This window comes from Scleropages formosus, chromosome 2 (genome assembly GCF_900964775.1).
Source record: "Scleropages formosus chromosome 2, fSclFor1.1, whole genome shotgun sequence".
Classification (NCBI taxonomy): domain Eukaryota; kingdom Metazoa; phylum Chordata; class Actinopteri; order Osteoglossiformes; family Osteoglossidae; genus Scleropages; species Scleropages formosus.
Window position 1 is genome coordinate 20,402,313 of NC_041807.1, and position 17,696 is coordinate 20,420,008.

The 17,696-nt window shown below is 42.4% G+C and overlaps 1 protein-coding gene across 3 annotated transcripts in view; it reads left to right on the plus strand.

The window, feature by feature from the left end:
* Positions 1-253: 253 nt before the first annotated feature.
* pot1 (protection of telomeres 1 homolog) overlaps positions 254-17,696 on the plus strand; it is a 36,241-nt gene continuing 18,798 nt past the window's right edge. The window contains exons 1-8 of one of the 3 annotated variants that reach the window (XM_029248073.1): positions 268-652; positions 8,640-8,672; positions 12,609-12,742; positions 12,849-12,921; positions 13,612-13,712; positions 15,121-15,228; positions 15,643-15,726; positions 16,494-16,608. In XM_029248073.1, the coding sequence (XP_029103906.1) occupies positions 12,623-12,742; positions 12,849-12,921; positions 13,612-13,712; positions 15,121-15,228; positions 15,643-15,726; positions 16,494-16,608 (601 nt within the window). In that variant the 5' untranslated portion in view covers positions 268-652; positions 8,640-8,672; positions 12,609-12,622. Of the gene's footprint in view, positions 653-8,639; positions 8,673-12,608; positions 12,743-12,848; positions 12,922-13,611; positions 13,713-15,120; positions 15,229-15,642; positions 15,727-16,493; positions 16,609-17,696 lie in introns of all 3 variants that reach the window. The other 2 variants (XM_029248074.1, XM_029248072.1) reach the window with 2 other exon arrangements.

Genomic DNA, 17,696 nt, shown 5'->3' on the forward strand with positions numbered 1-17,696 from the left:
GTACCAGGCTGGTCCCACTACAATCCAATCAAACATAAACATTTTAATTACAAACGTTTGGAAGACTTCTTATAAGTGGTTCTAATAACGCGAGTGGGCAAGATGGGTAAATTTATCAACCATATGAGTAAGAGAGAAAATCTCCATAAAAAAAAAAACAGCGTAGATAACAAACTAAACCAGAACATCAACCATTTTATAATGATAAGAAGTCTGCGCATGCGTGGAACAGGAAGGCAAAGGGTAGCGCATGCGCAGAGCCAGGACGAACTTTGCCCCTGGAATTGACTGTTCGAAAAGAGAGAGGGAAGAAGAAGGTAATTGCCTGGTGGAAGTTGTGGGAATGGCGGCAGTTACACATTGTGTTATTTAATGTAACGAGACGACACTCAGTAAGAAGAATTAATATTGTTTTGGTCGATAACTGTAAGAACTCAGAAGTTTTCGTGTCAGTGACGCTATTTTCGTCAGACATAGACATAGTTGAGCCCGCAGTCCGGACTGAACTACGCAACACTAAATAAACTTAATTTTTAACTTTTTAATTTTTAACACACACTGCCTGCCCAGCATAGTGGAAATCGTCTTTAATTTCTGAGCGTGTTCCTCTTCTGTGTACTACGTACAGCCTGTGTGTCTCCGAGCAAGCGAGGTGAGACGTCATTTCCGATTTCGCACACAGCATCTGCTAGACTTACTACTACTCCTTACTATATATATTCAGTCTATATATACACTATATATACTACTAGTCTACTAGACTAGTACTAGTGCGCTATATACCTGGATATATATAGAATTTAAAGAATGTTAAAAAAAACGTTAAAATACAGCACTGGCGTGTGAGTACAGCTGGGCAATCAATGGCAATGCAATTTGCTGGTTTCCAACAGTGAGTCCCCACTGTCTTTTCACTGGTGCTGTATTCAATATACATAACCAGCCTTTCAGTCTATTTTTTATACAGAGTGTATGTAACCTGAATGTATACTCTGAGCTTATTATCCGTATATACCCTGCTCTTATAATTCAGATATATTGTCTGTATTTAAGGGTGTAAGAGTTACTGAATTGTCATTCCTTGAGTTTGGTGACCTATTCCTTTTCAGAGTACCTTCCTTCCTCCTGCTTTATTTACACTTCTTGTAGTGCTCCAGAAACTTCTCAGAAATGTGCTGCAGTATATTTTTGACATTGTCTTCAAGGCACCACCAGTCATCATTTTCTTTTTCATCTTCATCAGATGAAAGTATTCTTCCCTGCAAAATTCATTGACTCAGATATGGGGTCGCGGGGAGCCGGAGCCTAACCTGGCAACACAGGGCAAAAGGCTAGAGGGGGAGGGGACACACCCAGGACGGGACACCAGTCCATCGCAAGGCAACCCAAGTGGGACTCGAACCCCAGACCCACCGGAGACCAGGACCCGGTCAAACCCACTGCGCCACCACACCCTCCATGTGTAGAATCATTAGGCCTTAACATTCATCGGCTCCCATCACAACCCAGGCATTACTTTGTTTTAGCAGATGTTTTTCTCTAAAGTAACTTCCAGCAAAGTATGTACTGTTATCAGCCCACACCTTATTCAGCCAGGGTGACTGACTTCTAGTATTGTACACTACTTCCAATGGGTGACTCATTCATACATCAGTGGAACACACTCACACACTATGGGTGAACCTGAGCAGCATGTCTTTGGACTGTGGGAGGAAACCCACACAGACACAGGGAGAACATGCAAACTCCACACAGACTGAGCAGGGATCAAACCCATGTCCTCTCACACCACCCAGCTGCTGTGAGACAGCAGCACTACTTACTGTGCTAACCACAGGATACATGTACATTGAGCCTCAACTTTTGAGTCAACCCTCATGTAATAATCAGTGAGTTTTCTGTTTCAATTTAGGATAAGTAGCGTTATCAAGGGTACTGCAGCAGGAGTTGGGATTTGAGCCAACAACCTTCATAGCAAGGTTACTGCTATAACCACCACCTTCTGTCTCATTAAACTAAAGCACTATAACAGTTTAGTGTTATTAGAACAATTATACCGTAGCTACAAGCACAACAAAACAAATAGTAAACGATAATTGAGGAAACTGCAGGTGATGTATTATGTCTGTGCAACTCATGGAGGTCCATTGTTTAGTTGCATGTTGTTGGTTTACTGTGGCTTGGTCTTGTGTCCAGAGTTTAGCCTGGCTGTTTAGGCTGAGTTGTGCTGTGGTGGCTGCTGCGTTGGATGAGAAACACATGTGAACAATATCAAAATTTTGAAAGTATCTTTTTCTCAACAAATATTTTCACTTATTGGGGAATCAAAGTCAGTGGCCACGGTTGGGTGAGGTCACCTTGGTGAGGAAGTTTTTTCTTTTTTAATTTTCTCATTAAGTCTGAAATAGGGCTATCTTATAACCGCAGAGGTGGGCAGACCGTGGTTTTGAAAGGCACCTATTCTTTTATCTGTGGAAATCTGAAGACATCTTTGAACGCATTCAGGGAAAAGAAGTTGAAGGTCTGTTTGTTTTCATCTTCTGGGCCCAGCTTACTTGTCAGTACCACCCACTTCCTCCTTGGAATCAACATGCAATTACAAACATTGATATCATATTAACTTAATTATGGGTTTTCTTCATGTTAAGCCACGTTATTAACAGTGTGATACATGAGGCTTTTATGTCTTTAAGACTTTCTGGGAAATTTTTAGATCACATTTTTTCTGTATTTACATCAGCCTTGTGCCACACTGAATAGTGCAGCTGCTTCACTTTTCCTGTGTTGCGTGTTCAAATCCGACTCATTCTGTCTGTAACTTGCATGTTCATGTTTCCTCCAGGTGCTCTGGTTTCCTTCCACAATCCAAAAATGTGGATTTTAGTCTGACTGGCGATTAAATCACCCCTAAGCGTGTGCATGTGTGAGTGAATGAATGCGTGTGTGATTGCCCTGTGATGGACTAGAGTATCTTCCAAGAGTGTATCCTGCCTCATGTCTGATGCTTTTGAGACCCTGCCTTGGGCAGGCTCTTAGGATGGGTAAATTTCATATTTATATGTTTTGATCTTTGGATGCAATAATTACACTAATCACACAGCTTTTGTTCAGAGGAACTTTTCTCCCATTCATAGAGCTGGCTGGAAACCCTTGTTTTTCTCATGACCCTTCTGACAACTTGGGGGCAGCTTTCCCCTTATTGGTATAGAGCAGGTAACATAGCTAACTTGTCTTTGTGTTTAACCACTGTTACTTGCTGTATATTAGTAGAGCTTTTCTGTTAAGATTTCTCTTTGTGATAATCCCATGGTGCTGATGACATGTTGTTGAGAGGTGGCTGTCGTGATCATACTGTGTTTGATGAGGCCGTAGCTAAAGTCGTGCCTCTCCTAGGGGTACCTCTCAGAGCGGTGCAGTTTGTCTGTTTTAATCCCCTCCAGTGCGCGGGAGTAATTGCGCTTTCAGCTTGTCAGCCTGCACTTTGCGGGGGCTTGACAACGGATTGTAATTTTAAATCAGACCCTCCTTGCGCTGTGGACCTCCTGAGATACATAACATTGTCCTTGTGGTTTTTTGTCCATGTCACTTTTTCCCCTCTGCAACTGGCTTGTACTGTATCTCAAAGGTGACAGAAGTCCACTGAAGAAGGTATTTATTACCGCTGTGTGTTTTTTATTCTGTTTTTCTAAATGGATCCCCAGTAATGGTGGTACTGAATTACTGCCATAGAGAAGAATCAGTTATGAAATATCCAGAAGCAATACTAGGTTAATAACACAACCGATTAGGGAGTAAAAAGCGGTTTGGTTTTATCGCTTGGAGGATTTGTATCATTGTGCGTAGCTTCATGTCTTCAAAAAGGAGCACTGGCTTTTTACTCCCCACGTCTCTGAAATATTTCTGGCTTCATTAGCAAATTCAGAATTTATCAGTGTTTTCAGTGCCAGATATAACTAGGGCTAAAGCTGGTGTTGCTGCAGGGTAGTCCTTTTTTGTAGAACTTCTATGATCTGCACTTAGCTACTTTTTTTTTTTATTTTAATAAACTGTTTGAACCTGAGATGTCTGAAGGGACCTTTGTCACCAGACACAAGTGTGGAGTGAGCCTTTTGTTTACTGTATTTTTTTTGTGCATTCATGCATTTAGATTTGTGTCCTTTCTGTCTGTTGGAGTGCATCATCTATTGTGTTATTGGGCGTACATTTTAGTGTTCTCACACACACAAAACACACACTTTCTGAACCGCTTGTCCCATACGGGGTCACAGGGAACCGGAGCCTACCCGGCAACACAGGGCGTAAGGCCGGAGGGGGAAGGGACACACCCAGGACGGGACGCCAGTCCGTCGCAAGGCACCCCAAGCGGGACTCAAACGCCAGACCCACTGGAGAGCAGGACCCGGTCCAACCCACTGCGCCACCGTGCCCCCCTTTCCATTTTAGTGTTCATTATTACATGAAACTGTCTCCTGAATTGTCTCTCTGTGAGTTATGACCAAGCAACATACATATGAAATGCTCTACTGGTGCTTCTCTAGCTATTTTGGTCGCTGCCTTTTACATCTTTGTGATGAAGGGATGTTCTTAGGCTCTTTGTGCACCTAAAAGCCCTTTTTGCCTGTAGTGTCCTTACATGTTGCCCTACCTTTTACTGCATTCAGTATCCCAAGTCCTCCAGGCCCTTGGGGGTGTGGCATTGCTAAGTCCTCAAGTGGACTGTGTCAATAGATGTGTAAGTGGATGGGGGTGGGGTTGTAGGTGGACAACAGGGGGACAGAAAAATGAACCGCAGCTAGGGGAAGAAAGGGCTGACACCACTGCCACCCGTCGGTAGACGTTTAATTGAACCTTCTAAAAATGCCTTGTGTCCCAGTAATTACGTGAATCATGCACAATTAGCTGTAATCATTTTGTCTGTCCTTGGCTATTACAAACTGGCTTTTGTGTTTTTCTGTTTTTTTTTTATTTTTGGCTTACTATGTGTTGTGCGTGGGCACCATGCACTTTGTACAAACTGCATTTTCCAAAGAGACTCTCACTCTAAGGTTTGCTTTGGCTGCTGTGAGCCATGTGGCTCAGAGGCTGCATTGAAATGACCAGTGCCCTTTAGGGAGCTCTGCAGTCCCCAGGCTCTTCCAAGAGTTGCCAATGTTGATTTCATCACAGCTAGGACTACACTGAATTAAATGGAATCAGTAGATCTCTAGCAATGCACACACAATTACTGCCATTCACTGAACTGCTTGAATATTCCAGCCAGATAAGGTGAAGGTAATTGGTGTTAGAAATTCACATTTGAAATTGGGTATCACTGTTATAAATCATCGGTGTACCTTGATTAGGGTCTTTTGTATTTAGATTTTTTAAATTTAGCTTTACTTTCATGTCACATAATAGAAGGTGTGAGTGTTGAATAATAACTTTTCTTGCTCTTCTTTTATCCAAATGCCCTCTAATTTGGGGGGATGGGGGGAGGGTGGAGTGTGGATTTGCGAACATTAAACCGTAAAAAGTTATAATTTGGCTGAGAGAGAAATAATGATATCCTGCACCAGCACCATCAGCGTATTGTCCTTTTGTTTTTGTTTGTCTTTTCTTCCCACATCACAAGCCAATTAGTTCTCTATGTGCATTTCCCCATGCTATGGTCCAACGACTGCAATTTACAGCAGCGGCGGTGCCTGGCAGGGGCCTGTAGGAATATTTATAAGTCTCAATCCTAGCACAGTGTTATCTCATTTTCACTTGCAAGTTTGTTTAATGTGCCGCTTTGGTAGGATTACTGGTGTAAGTCACTGCATGTGATCCCCTGTCATCTCACCACAGTGTGGGGGTTCCAGTTTTCTTTTTCTACAATGTTTAAACCTACATGCTTATTTTTAATATTCATATCAAGCAGTTAGGGCCGAAGATGCAACCTTACTCTGTAATTTGCCCTATAATTTTTTTATTTTTTTTTTTTGAAGGCATATGTTATGAGGCAGAGGTTGTTTCCAGACATGTCTGTTTTGATCATGCTGGAAATTGCTCTTGAGATAAGAACCAGCTGGCATGGCAGGTGAAAGAAGCGCTGCCATCCTCAGCATGAGCGTGGGATAGAGGAAAAAGAGCGTGGATTAACAGCAGTAGGAGCTGCAGTGAGGAGTGCAGGAGGAAGGAGACTTTCGTAGTGCGTAGGAGGCTTTCGTAAACGCCACCTCAGCCAGGCACATCCCCGCTCTCCAGAACAAAAGCCCGCTGGCTCGGACAGCATCACCTTCCGCGCATCTTTTCAGGGCCTATTTTTGGGGCCTTTTCAAGTCCCAGGCACAGATTATGGAAATGAAGGGAGAAACGGGAGTCCTGGAACAGCACGTGGCACAAATGCAAAAAAGACAGTTAACGTCTTTGACAAGATGCGTTTTTTTTTTTTTTTTTTTTTCTGTCCCAGTTCCCTAAGGGGATTTCCTGAATGCAGCCTTTGTTCTGTGTCCAGTGCATTTTTATTAATTTTTTTATTATTGCTTTTAGCTTTTCTCCGAGCCCACTTTCGTTTGCGCAGAGATTTACTATTCATTATTATTTAACATATGTAAGTGCTTTTTAAACCCTGTACTGGCACGTAAAACCATTTGTAGAAATTGGCTACCTGAAGCATTTTGTTGTTTTGATATTTTATTTTAGCTGTAAGGATTATGAAGCAATAATTACAATTATTTCAGTGATAATTGAGTGACTGGTATGTTTTTTTCATGGCTTGTTGAATTTGATTAAAAAATTGCTTATGAAATCAGCAAGACATGATGTAATTCTCTTCAAGATGCAAATGTGTAACGTAATTAGATTGTGTTTTTTAAATGATAAAGTAAATTTCAGGAATCTTCGAGGCCGTTTTACTCTGTTTCTGAAGTGCAGAGAGAATCTGGTGGTGTGTAAGAATGGTTTCCATACGCTATTTTCCTACATGTGGCGCAGAGCATCCATTCCTGCCTAGGTTAATTTCCTCCAGTTTCTGCAGAGTTTCCTACTTCAAAGGCCAAATACACCATCCCTTAGGACAGCATATTTTCAGAGAATCCTTAGCTTGAATTCATCAGGCAGAATTCGTTTGCGTTAAATTTACACCTTAGGTGTACAGGACCAGTACCGTGCCATGAGTTCAGTTCAGAGGTGAACGTGACCCCCTGTATCGGGATGGCAGCACAGGAGGAGCAGTTCCATAAAGCACGTCATCAACACTTTCATTGCCAACTTTTCACACCATGGCGCTTGTTTCCCCCCCCCCCCAGAAAAACATTGGAACTCTTGGACAAGATGAGTGACGATAATGGCATGTAGAAGTATGTGTTAAAATTATCAGTTTAAAAGTTGGTTTTATATTTCCATTTTCTCTGTAGAAGATCTTTTGGCTTGCCTTGAGCTACATATATTTCAGTCTTTAAGAGTTTACACTATATTCTTAACTTTAAAGTCATTTAAGTGCCACATATTTTACATATTGTAAATTATGTAAAACTGGGGTGATTGGAAATTAAGTTACAATAAAAACGGTCCTTAACATTGTTATCTCATACTGCGTGTTTTCAGAAGGACTTTGCTTACTGTTTTATTTGTTCACTGTGTTTTAAGGTATTTCACGATTATTTTATTCGTGGCTTTTTAGAATGCATATTCTGTGTTGCCTGATGATTGAAATGACAGCATTAGTCCCTATGTTTTTATTTCCCTGCCATCCTGAGTTGTTGTTATGGCTTAATTAATGACCATTTACAGTCAACTTCCTTAAGATTACTGTCAATAATCTGTGACTGTAAAAGACCATTCTAAAAGCCATTCATTAAAACCACAATATGTAAATGATTGAAGACAGTTTCTAACACATTCTCCTGCTAGTGGCCTATACAGGTCTGTGTTTTGTCATGTCTTTATTACACATTAATATTCTGGTAATTGCTCTTACTGCTTCTGCTTTAGTAGTTTGTTTGCTCAGTATTCATATCTTAACGGGAAAATATGGTGATGTGCACTGCAGTGTTCTTATTAAACTCTTCTGAGCCTTGCAGTCTTTTTTTTAGCCTTACTTTAGTGTGCACCTTGCATAATTACATAATTTATCTCAGTATAACAATTTAATTTCTATTCATCTTTTTTGCAACAGATTGCAAGTTGACTGTTTTGTGCAACTTTAGGAAGCACCAGAGAGTTTAGCAGACTTGCCTAACAACTCCCCCATAACTAGTTTGTCTTGAAAACCCTAATAAACAGTGTCTGTCTTGATCATATGCATTATCTTGGGTGTTGTTGTACCTGCCTGGTATCAGTAGTATGTCCTTGCACAGACAAATGCAGGTTGATGCTTTCATGAGGTTTGGTAGAAGTTTTTGGAAGGCTGTGGGTGTGGCCAGGGGTGGCATTAATATCCAGTTTTGCATGAGGTGGCATACAGCCATGGGTTCAGTGTTTGCTTTGCTTTAGGAGAGAGAGATGAAAGTGCACTGTGAAGCCAGTTCTGATTTACTGCTTTCATTGAGGCATCGTGTCTGCGAGTTGGGTGGAGGGATCGGCCTCACTCATCCTTTTGATGAGCTCTGTGTCTGCCTCAACATCACACCTCCATCTCACAAGGAAATTGGACAAATTGTTTCTTTTTTCCCCTTCAGCTGATGTCCAGTATTCCCCCAGTGTCATTTAAGGTAACGTAATTCTTATTTCTCTTATGTTGGTTGAAGTGTGGTACGCTCACTGTGGTTTCTCATAACCTCCGTCTGTCATGGCCTCCAGCTTTTAACTTCTTTCTGTGGTAGAAGATTTGGGGGGGCTGCACAGTTTGTCTAAAGCAAGAAGGTTTTTTTTTTTTTTGTCTTCCATCTTGAGACTTCCAGCTACTGAAGTGATAAGTCAGCTTTGCCTCCTTGATGTTCCTTCCCTGAGGTCATGACACTTGAACCCTAAAAAGAAATGCACTGCTTATGGGCCTCGCAGCTTTCCCCTACCCTGTTGTGAAAAGTGCATTGCATCCGTTCATAATGCTAATATTACATTTTGAAATGCAGCTGTTTGAGAAGCGAAGGAACTCTGCATCAGAGGTGTAGAGGCAATAAGGAAGGTGCAGAGACATTGTCCCTGTGGACACCTGCCCTGCAGTTAGTCAGCTTTCTACTTGTGTTTATTTGTGCACAAAGTCCAGGAAGCCAAGGGCCCATCAGTGTTAGCCAGGGTATTTAGAGATGTTTCTTTCCAGGGTCATGAGGAGCAAATGTGTGTGCTGCAGAAACAGCTCTTTTCTTCATTCCATTCTTGCAGTACCTTCAATGGGAGGGTTTTTAATAAAGGCCACACATTGATCTCCTCTCTGCTCTGAGTGTATACCCCTGCCATCGCTGTTTCTCAGACTCACGTGAAAAGTGCAGCCTTATTGTTCTCATTAATTACTCTGCGGCCTGAAATAGAAGCCCGCCTGGCTGTAATCACTTTCCAGATTGAGCCTGAGAAGTGCTTTTATGCTTGATGAGATGCCTTGGCAGTGTGGAGCCTGGAAAGTGATGGTCTGAATGTTTACCCAGCCGATTCCCCTACCTGAACATACCTGTAGCCCTGCATTTATGAACAGCACTTTTAGTGTAAAGCTTTACTGGTGTGAAAAAAGTTAACCCAGCCTTTTTTGGAGCCTTTTCTGGAAATGTATTTTTGCCTTTTCTTCACAACATCAAAATCATCACACCAGTGGGAAACGAAAGGAAATCCTCCTCTCCACCTATCTAATCAGGTTTTGCTTGCAATAGTTTTGAATAGAAGCAAAGCGAAACAATGTCAGTTCTGTTCCAGCGGTTCTTGTCTGTAGTATGCTGTCGGGAGATCTTCATTTCTGTGTGCGTGTGTTGACCATCTACCAGAGGTGCTGGCCATAGCATAAAAGTTGCTCTGTTGTTTTTGACTGTGGGATTCCTGTTTGGAAATGCATTGGCACAGACAGGTTTCGAGGCATTGAAAAGGAACAAAAAGAGGAAAAGTGAAAGTTTATAACAAGCAAACAGCACAGTGATGCTGACAGGTGGCCGTAAGGGAAGCTGTGTCTGAATCCTTAGTAGGACTTTATGGGCCTTCTGTCAAAGGCTGGTTTGGTACAGTCTTCCCTTCCTGAACGTGCAGCCCACTTGGTGTGGATTCTCCTTCAACTCAGGGGCCTTTATATCAATGCTATTACTCCACAGACTTTCCAATTCTCTATTTCTAGGGGTGAAGGCTTGGTGGTCCCCAGCCTGGAGTTAGCTCAAAAGAAAGGTACAGAGAAGTTTGTTTGCCCTCTGTAGATAACACAGAACTGCATGGGGGAGGGAGGTATTGTTCTTTGTTAGGCTTCTATCTTTTTGAAAGGCGTTTTCATAAAGTCTAAACTGCCGGCAGTGTAACTGTCTCAGTGCTGCTGGAGGCCAGGGGATCGGACAGTACGCAGGACGTTTTATGGTCTGCATTGGAGCGGTTGGCTGATGGCGACTCGCACCTCTAACGGTTTCTCAGATATTAGATTGAATAAACTCCATCCTCTGTCCCTGTAGAGTCTGCCAATTTGGCATTCTTGGCACACCCTCAGTACTGACAGCAGCTGAGCACACTGTGAAGGGTAAAGAGAGACTCACTAAATGTTCTCTTTATCTTCTTAGAACCTGCATGTCTGTGTGTTATCAAGCATTTACCTGTCTTGGATTCATCCTTAATCTTTATGCAACTTTTAATTCTGAATGCATTGTGGTCCTATAAGGACTTAATGAGCGAATTCCCACATCACTGTGAACACCTGTATTTTTTCTCCAGGATTAATTAGTTTTATTCATGCCGTGTCACCCAAAACATTGATTTTCTTTTCCCCTTCCGGTCTCCTTCCAAGGACTGGCAAGCCCACCGTGAAAGCCTGTGCACATGTGTCACAGAAATGGAATCCAGGTCTTAGTTCACCCTCTGCAGAGCTGTGAGCACTATACATATTACACTCATCTGGAACGGTTGCCATGCTGCCTGAACTGTGGTGGGGACATGTCAGGGCACATGAGAGGAACATGTGTTGGAATTGTGTTCTGCTGCTTGACCATGCTGCTGATCTGCTGCAAACCAAAGAGCTTCTTTGTCTGTGTTAACATCTTATTGCACGGCACCGTAACAGCTACTGTTTGTAGAGCAACATATGACATCTTGATATGGTTCCAGAATTCATTTGTGTTTTCAGAGGAATGAATACGGTGGTTTCTTCTCATGGTGAACTGTTCCCTCTCTGCAAGGTCTGCATGGTCCACCCTCCTCTAGTTCTCTGTGGGCTAGATGAGCTCCTTCCTTGGAGCCCTTACTGCCTGTTGCCACAGTTGAGCTGAGTTTAGCCTACAGCTGGACACATTATTTGTGAGGAGTCATAAAAGATGAAGTCTGCAGTAGTTGAGGGTTTTATGGACGTTCCTGCGACACATTGCCATACTTGTTCCTCCAGGGATGGGCTTGGCCATTCTGGGTTGTGACCATCTAGTACTTAAAAAAAAAAAAAAAAAAGAGATACTCTGCTTGTGAGTTAAATTTTACATTTTCAGAAATGTTTCTTTTCCCTTCTACTCTCCTCTAATAGGAGCACAGTCACTTGTGAGGTTTCATAGGTTACACTTATTTACTGGTGCCTCTGCTTTCAGTTTCTGTGCAAACTGGACTGGAAGTCATGTTTTCAGGGATATAAGAGAGAGAAGACAACTTTAAGCTCTGTGCAAGAAAGGATTAATCTAATAACTGAATTACATTGTGCAGATACTATACTAATTAATGCAAAGTTATTTACATACTTTTTAGCTTGACCGTTTGTACATATTGTATTTTACAAATTCCTTCTTTATGTCACGGTTTCCATCTTTTCTAATACATTTATTCATGGTAATATGGTAATATTATTCTTATTGTCTCCAAATTCTATAGCTGAGGATTTTGGTGGCTGGTAGGGTCACTACTGCTTACTGATTACTGGCATTCTGCTTTTGCTTTCACCTGCAGACCAAGCATCCTGTTTTTGTTAATTAGTATATATATGCTAATGAGTCTGCTCAGTTCCATTGGATTCTTGGAGAATTTGGGGAAAAAAGCAGGTGCTCTGTATTTTTGGAAGAAGTTCCTTCCAATGAGGCAATGACACCTTCGCTGGGAATGATGACATGTGGTAAACACTGAGGATGTGGAGCGCTGGCAATATGTTTTCTGTAATTTTTTTTTTTTTTTTTTTTTTTTTTTTTTGAGAAACTTGTGTGTACTCTCCTGCTTTGCGACATCAGTTGTCTTAGCAGAGATGATCCAGTTACAAACAAAGCTTTACTCCCAAAGTGCAACAGTACATTTTGAGGGCTTTACTTAGGAAAGTTGTCATAAATAGCTGGGTAACAACTTCCTCCCAATGCATTTATACATGTATGTGTATTTATTCATATATACTTTTCATTCATAGTTTTAATGTCCATGTTAATGTATTTAATGGATTGCATGTGATTTTTTTAAAACATATATATTTTGCATGTAATCTGCATCACGAATTAACTCATGATTTTATTCTTCTAATGTCTTGGGTATAACTATCTCCTGTTTTTGACTCCCTTTTTTCTGTGTTTCAGAGGTCACTGGTGAGATGCAGATCCGTGTTGTTGATGCAGCTGCAAATGCTGGGCCACAGGTTCCTGCTCACCTGCAGAGGATCTTCATCCCACAGCTGACTCTCAGCTCCATCTGCACACACAAGTTTGTTAAAGTGAGTGTGCTGCTGACCTCTGGACTACCTGGAAGCTGATGTATTGTTCACCTGAGGTCAGCCAAGAAGTACAGAATAACCTGGGATTAATATTTCCTTCTTCTAGGGGAAAGTTATTCAGAAGTGCCCTTTAGTGGACTTGGACAAAGATAACTATATTTTGAAGACTGTGATACAAGGTACAGTTTAGACACAGAATGATTGGTTTCACATTTCACACTACTGGTATTTGTACATTTTAATTCATCTTTCTTTATATTACAACCATGTAAAACAGGGCTGTGAACTAGGCTGTAATGTTGTCATATGGATTTTATGGTAAAATTGTGGTTGGGGAAAATGCTGAAAAGCCTGTAACTGAAAACTGTGGTCATGATTCATGATATTTTGGGAATTACACCCTCTTTTAACATATTAGTAAACCAGCTGGAATAGCACACACACATTGTTAAATAGTAACCTTCTTTCTAACTTTGTCCTGCATGCCACACTTACCATTTTTATTCCAGTAAACTAGCAGTCTGAAAGGACAGATTTCAGACCTTGGAGGTGTGCTGATTGCAAGGTCTTTTAGAAGTCTTTTAACAAACTGTCCCTTTCCACAGTGATAATTGCGAAGAACTTTTATGAATCTCATTAAAATACATCACCCTTGCTGCAGTTAGCAGTGTCTCAGGTCGGAGTGTCATCGGAGGAGCCTCTTTGTAGCCAGGCAGGACTGGGTGTACAGAGAGCCTTCTGGGAAACACTTCTGAGCATTTCTGTCAAAGCCATATGATCTGGTGCCTGGAGGCCGTGTGATACCATTCTATTTGGGTGGAATTCATGTTTTCATCTTGTGTGTGCATGTGCTGCTCTCACTGTTTCAGAACACAAACCGCAGCACGATGTGCCCCCCGGACTCACAGACATCAATGTCATCTTTTTTGGCAAACTGGCCAAGGAGTTCTTGGAGACCGTGCAGCAGGAGGTAAAGTCTCCCCAACCTCCTGGGGTCTAGTCCACTGCTGGCTTTGCCTGAGTGTCAGCGAACTCTATCAGAGGTGGTCAATTTCAATTTCGGAGTATCAGATTTCACCTGAAGGGTTTCTCTTGCCATACCGATTTTGTATTGTTCAAGATCTAATTGGACAGCTCCTCCACCCCCTGGTTTTTGATTTTTATTTATCTCCCCCAGTGCAGTTCAGAATGGTGTGTCTAGAACAATCAGCTGAGCTGTTTATGTATAAGAGTTCACTGAGCTGCTAAACATGACCATGCAGGGACTTTTATTATAACAAATTGCTACTGTTATGCCCCAAATCTTGAGACACCCAGCTGCTTCTTGAAGGTCAAAACTGCATCACCCCTGTTTTAGCAAGAGCTTAAGGAAGTTACAGGCCCTGCAGTGTGTGACTTCCTCCAAAATGAGCAGTCTGGTTGACAGTGACAGGCAGCAGCAAATCCGCCTGTCAGATGGACCGTCACTGCAGCTGTGCTCCTCCAGTCTTTGGAGCAGCCACTGAAGCATACTGGGTTCCTGCCTGCCAGTCCTTTCTCAGCTGTACTAGTGTGTCACTACAACACACTGCTCTGAGACACCTTGGCTACCCTCGGCAGGATGCAGTGGCTGGACATAGAATAATGCAGCATGCCGATATCAGTCTGAACCTCATTTTGTAACGCATTCAGAGAAGGCTGGGTCAGGTGTTATTTGTTGCTGTCTTTTTCTGGCTGGATGTCCTCTTATGCAGGATTTGTCCCTCTGGTTCATTTATGGACATAGTTATTGAAAGAACTTGTATAGTATTTATTGCTTACACATGGAATTTGCTACTGTGTGGTCTGAAATGAATAAGAATTTTTTGAAAGTTCTATAAAAAGGACTACTGAGATATGACACAGGTGGCCATAGTGCATTGTTCCTGAGCACACAGCTCCACATTAAGTGTAGTGGTTGTTTGTTACTGCCCAGTAAACGATTCAGTACCGTCTGTCTGAGATGACACGGCTGAATTTGTGATTCATTCCATACACTTTGTACAGGTGCTCCTCTTGATTGACTCACTATACTATCACTCACCATCATCTCTTTCTCTTAAACTGGTGTTTAATTATAGTAGAATTTGGGTGTCATTGCCTGTTTCAGTCTAGATTTTACACATGGTATTACTAATGTGGCTTTTCTTGATTAAAGTTGTTCCCTCCTTGCTGAATGCTTCTTTGCTTAAGGGAAAGTGTACAGTCTGGTCAGTGACAAACACTTACAATGGGGGAGACCCTGTATCTCTTACTATGAAAATATGCTGGAAATGATTTCTTGAGTAGGACTTCTTGTTGAAAACAGGAACGTATGAACATGTGCAAATGTGTCGATGTTCTCTTCCCGCATTTCCCAGGATGTGGTAGTCCTGACGGGGTTCACGATCGGCAGGTCTCCCACCGCCATTAAAGACGGCCTCCATTCCTGTTATCTGCAGCTAGCTGGAGGGGAAGCCCATGTTTACGTTAGTGACCTGACTCTATGCCCAGGCTGTTCTGTGTAGCCCTCTCACCTGTCTGTGTTTTTACCTTCTGTGCTTTTTTCAGCCTGCAGAAAACTGATGGGTTTGCATTGTCAGATTTGCCACTTTAAAGACTCCTGACATGATCGTTTTACTTATTTAGAGGAACATGTTAGATCGAAAGAGACAGTTTTTAAAGTTGTTGTTGCGCTATAATGCTTTTTCTTTTCATCTGCGTATGTAATTTTAACAGTTTAGATTTCTGTAGTTTCATTTTAAGAAATTTGATGCCTGCGCTGTATATTTGACAGGCTTTTGCAATCCAAGTCATGTTCACAAAACCTTGAATTAATGTCTTCTGCCAGTTGTACTAATTGAATTAAGAATCCTGGTTGAGACGTGTGCTCTTTATGTCAGGTGTTTCCAGGCTCTACCCCCACCCCTGGCCTCACGACCAGCACGTCCACCAACTCCACAGGGACGACTGTGTCCACCTCTGAGGTCAGACTCACTTATTTACTGGACTTTCTGGGGCAGCTGCGTTTTGTGAAGTAGTGCAGTTCCCGCTAATGAATCGCTCATCCACAGCAAACCCCCCCCCCCCAGCTGCAACATGTTCCTTTTGACACTGGAGCCAGTAACACTCAGAGGCTGCTTACTGCATCTGCTTATTTAAATTTAATTTCCATCCGTTTGTTGTTTGATGCATTCATTGTGCACATGCCCTTACCGGGAGGAATGGTTGCACCTCATAAAAGTGTGATAGCATTTAGAAGTGCATTTAAACAGCAAGATTGCAACAACACATAGAGTAATGGACTATTTTAACAGTCCATGTTCAGTTGTAGCAGTGCTGTTTACAGCAGTAGCACAATAAAAATAGTGATTTGCCTTCCTCATGTAGGACAAAAGGGTAAACAAGTATGATGAAATGTCTCCAGTGCTGGAACATACATTTCCTGAGCAAACTTGGAAAAGCACTAGTGCTGCAGAGTCTGTCACCGAGTGTCATTGTCACTGTGGCCTAGTGGGCGGTGGCTGAGGAAGCCCTCCGATTGCTGCTCATTCCATGTTAGAGAGCAGTGGCGTGACATTTTCTGACATATAAGCATGGTGGCATTAGTGTTGTGTCCGTCCCCCCCCCCCCCCCCTAAGAACTGCCATGGAGCTGTGCTTTGGGGGTGCAAAATGAGACATGGTGGTGGAACTTATGTCTAAAGGGGTAAATCATGAAAAAAAAAAAAGCTGCTCCGTTTCTCCTTCTGTAGAACCCAAAGCCAAAGTACACCTATACACCACTGAAGGACTTAAAACCTGGCATGATAGTCAACATCTACGGCGTGGTGACCTTCTTTAAGCAGCCGTTTCGGACTAAAGGGACCGGTGAGTGTGTTTCTTTCCCTCTCTCTCTCTCTCTCTCACACACACACACTCTCACTCTCTCCCTCTCTGTGGCACCCTGTGTTCCGGATGGATTCTGTTTTGCACACTTTAAACGTGTCCTCCTCAGGCGCTTGAAAGCAGCGCAGTTGTACTTCAGCATCAAAGCGCACATCAACGCAGACAAGCACGGCCTGCTCGAATCATTTACTCATTTTCCTCATCCATATGCTGCTGTAGATTTAATTAGAAAAACGGACTAGAATCCTCTGAAGCTTTTTCTCTGAACTCCAGAGTGTGCCTTTTTGCCTGCATTGCACCACTCTTCGGTACGACACCACAGTGGGTTGAAGATTAAATTTTCCATTCTGTGTTGATGCAGAATCCTTCAGGATGGATCTTGTAGACCTCTTAGTGGATTATAACAACCAGAAGGACCAGAAGGTAATTGGACATGTAAGCAGAGCCACTGGCTGAGAATGAAGCTCTGCTGGCGAAGCTGATGGGCAGCACTGTTCAGTCCCTCCTGTACTTGTGTCCTCCACTGAACTGGAAAAAGGACCTGTGTTGCAGTCAAGTCAAAACCGTTCTCCTGATGGCCTTGTAACCAACTTTTTAACACAGCTGCCCTTAACTAGGAGTGAGGTTGACACTCCAGAACCCCTCTGTGTGGAAAACAGGTGTTTTGCATGACCTCTGCCCACCAGCTGTATTTCAGGTGCTTCTTGATTCCCAGTTACACTTATTTGGGAAGTTATGCATTTATTGTTTTTAGAAGTTGGGGACAGTGAGAAGGCTAACCATTTTAACTTTAAATCTGTCAATCCCAAAGACCTTCCGTGGTCACACATGTGCAAGACTGACACTGAAAAGGCTGCTCTTGCGGAGAAAGTATTAGCAGATGTCATCCTCTATCCTCCAGGTGGCCTCTTCATTAATAATGTGTCTGGAAGTTTCTGGTGTCAAAGTTTAATTGGGCACTTGCATTAATCAGCACCATGCAGGAGATGGAACTAAATGTACATCTCAAATCAGCTTCCCAAATGTAGACTCAGTTTTAATACTGAGTTTAATAAGGGCGGTACATCAGA